This window comes from Perkinsus marinus (assembly GCF_000006405.1).
Source record: "Perkinsus marinus ATCC 50983 genomic scaffold scf_1104296962870, whole genome shotgun sequence".
Classification (NCBI taxonomy): domain Eukaryota; phylum Perkinsozoa; order Perkinsida; family Perkinsidae; genus Perkinsus; species Perkinsus marinus.
Window position 1 is genome coordinate 7,102 of NW_003205281.1, and position 3,286 is coordinate 10,387.

Below are 3,286 nucleotides of genomic sequence, written 5' to 3' on the forward strand. Positions count from 1 at the left end.
CAGGTGGTTATCAAGCACTACCTTCAGTGGCCTTCCCAGGTGGTATGTTGGTTGGTGATGCTGCGGGCTTCCTGAATGTACTCAAGATTAAGGTAATATAAGGCGATCTTATTGTTGTTCATTGCATGTGTGTCTATAATGAAGATATGAACACTATATAGGTAGACTATGCAACTATAATATAATGAGAACTTCGTTCGATATAGTAGTTTATTCTATTTATGGTATGTGAATGATTCTTCGAAGAGATATACTGATTTGTACTTCATTGCTTGCAAGTCTGTGATAAAGATATGAACACTGTAGAGGTAGACTATGCAACTATAATATAGTGGCTACAGATAGTTATGAAGTTTGTTCGATATAGTGGTGTATTGTATATATGGATGATACTCTGAAGAGATACGCTGATTTGTACTTCATCATTGCATCATGATGAAGTACATCATTCTTCTACTTCTTCCTGCGCAGCACCCCTCCGAGCAGGCGAGTAATAGCCAGTATAGAGGTATGGCTGCGGGCTCAGTCACTGCTGTCTGAGCCCGCAGTATGAACCCGTAGATAGTGTGTAACACGGCAGAGAGTTCAATAAGTACATCATTACTTTATATCTAATTTGTATTTCATATCTTCATCATAGACAGATATGCAATTTGCATGTATGTCTATGGTAGATATATGAACACTATATAGGTAGCCTATGCGACTACAGTAGTGGTCGCGGATAGTCATGAACACTGTTAGAAATACTTGTTCATAGTGTACAAAACTATCATTTGAAGAGATGTAGATGTAAAGAAAGTCTATTGCGGCATTGCTGAGACATGAGAATCTTCCTTTACAGAGTAACGATCTGATAGGAAAATATTATAATTGCTGCTACATGTTATTTGAGGTTATTGGTGATATTGTCGGTGGGTGATTCATGATATGCAGCTGGATTGGTATCAATTTAATAATAACGAAATTGAAAGAATTTTTGGTCAATTTTTTTGGAAAATTTCTGTGATGTGTGCGAAAATTGGAAAGTTAATTTTGTTTTTATTTCAGGGGACGCATACTGCGATGAAGACGGGAATGCTGGCTGCGGAGTCGGCGGTTGCTGACATTAGTGATGGTGCAAAACCTGGATATGTATCGTCTAGATATGAACATGCGATGAAGGACAGTTGGGTGTATAAAGAGTTATATGTAATATAGTTCTTGCCAATTTGATGATATGCAAGTTTTTAGAGTGTACGTAATATTCATCCAGCGTTTAAGACGGGTTTGTTCTCGGGGCTGGGGTATGGCGCTTTCTGGTTACTCAGTAAAGGGAGAGAGCCATGGACGTTCAAGTAGTAGTAGTTGATATAGTTGCTTCGCTCCGCTACATTTTTATTATAGGTGGTCCAAGGATGATGCTGCTAGAACGCGTAAAGAGAAGAAATGCAAAGCTATAGATTATCCGAAGCCTGATGGTAGTGGGGAGGAATTGTGGTTTTCTCGCAGAGTGGATGTGTGAAAATTTTAAAGGGAAAATTGACTGTCGTGGAAAAGTGTAAAAGTGGAATTACACCAATGACAAAGATGGTGGTAATTATCCATTAACCTCTACACGAATGGACAAGTCTGTCGTAAGTTAAAGTGCATGACTGACTGAGTTATTTTGGATGTAGTAGTGTGGAGGAGTATTGAAAATTGTGTGGAAATTTAGAGAAGTTCTCATTGATTTATCGATTGTGGTCGAATTAGTGTGAAAACTGACGAACTGAGCTGCGAAAGGTGAACATGTATTCATACTCCAACACTAGAAGCTCGCACATGAGAAAATTGATGAAGTAGACTGTATTAGAGTTTCACCACCCTAGTGATATGAAAAACACTAGTGAAAAATGTATCTCGCGACTACTGCATATCACCGCGAATATCGCCTAGTTTTTCACGGAGTTTTGCACCACTTCGCGTAAAACGGGTTGTTGTGAAACTCGATTGAGTAATAATGGTTGCTTGTAGGTAAACTGACATTCGACTTGACAGACCAGCTGCCGTTGACAGGGGTGGACCACGAGGCTGATCAACCTTCCCATTTGAAGATCAAACCTGGGATGGAAAAGTTCCCGAAAGAGGTAGTAGTAGCGAGGTGTAAATTCGGGTTACAATTAGTAAGGAAATATATATATTATAGTATTATATTATATAGTATAATATATAGTGTTGTTATGTCCCTTTTTGTGCGATCGCTCTAAGATATGTAATCCATTCAGATTGTGATAAGCTAAGCTAGATATTTCCGTGTTTGCAATCATAGATGGATCATTATTAAATCTCTTATCAACTCCTTTATTGCTATGTCGAGTTCACCTTCCCTAGGGTCACAACAGTATATATATATATTCCTCTCGTATACTGAATAGGGGTTTATAATATACAACTGTATAGGCTATACAATTAGCCCCGGCTGTGAGGCACTACTCAGGAACCGTCCTGGTTCTGCATTGAAGTTTCATAACAGCCCGTTTTACGTGAAGTGGCGTCGTAAAACTCGGTGAAAAGTTAGTTGATATTCGTGGTGATATGCAGTAGTCGTGAAATGTGTTTTCACTAGTGTTTTACATATCACTAGGGTGGCCGTGGAACTCCATTGTAGGTTTCCTTTGCCCAATACGAAGGCCCCGAGCAAAGATTCTGCCCAGCTAAAGTGTATGAATACGACGATGAAGGGAAGCTCACCATCCATGCACAGAACTGTATTCACTGTAAAACTTGCAGTATCAAAACGCCTGGCCATTTCATACAGTGGACTGTCCCAGAAGGAGGTGGAGGACCGCAGTATGGCAGTATGTAAATCGCGCGCGCCTAGATGATCGATTGTTTGGCATCTGCCTTGTTGACAGGCATTCGCTGTTGTTTTTTGTTGTTGAGAGTTGAGTAATTTTTCTATCCGATATGTTTGTTCGAGGGTGACTGACCCGAGAATTGAACCTGGGTTGGTTGGTGGATAGTCGACTGTGCTAACCGTTTCGCTGAATATGACTGTATGGATGCTGTTGAGTCATAGTTGATGGGGTTTGTTGAGGAAGTACCATATAGGGAAAGTTACTCATGAATTTGGAGTGGGGGGGATTATAAATTATTGGTTCGATTCGGCGTCTGGCTTTATGCAGTTGAGTGTTGCTGATAAATTGTTGTTTTATTTAATTGATAAAAATTGAATTCGGATTGATATTTTGTTTGGGTAGGCAACAAGGACGGAGTTGCTAGGAGTTGTAAACTGTGGGCTTTCGAAGATTTGAAGGTCTGATCT

General features: G+C 39.8%; 1 protein-coding gene across 1 annotated transcript in view; it reads left to right on the forward strand.

Moving 5' to 3' along the window:
* Positions 1-2,827, forward strand: part of Pmar_PMAR013536 (conserved hypothetical protein) — a gene marked incomplete at both ends in the record, with an annotated part of 5,236 nt that extends 2,409 nt beyond the window's left edge. Inside the window, 6 exons of the mRNA XM_002771402.1 lie at positions 4-92; positions 1,051-1,199; positions 1,236-1,337; positions 1,387-1,463; positions 1,996-2,108; positions 2,630-2,827. Of these exons, the coding sequence (XP_002771448.1) occupies positions 4-92; positions 1,051-1,199; positions 1,236-1,337; positions 1,387-1,463; positions 1,996-2,108; positions 2,630-2,827 (728 nt within the window). The remainder of the gene's footprint in view (positions 1-3; positions 93-1,050; positions 1,200-1,235; positions 1,338-1,386; positions 1,464-1,995; positions 2,109-2,629) is intronic.
* Between the last annotated feature and the right edge of the window lie 459 nt (positions 2,828-3,286).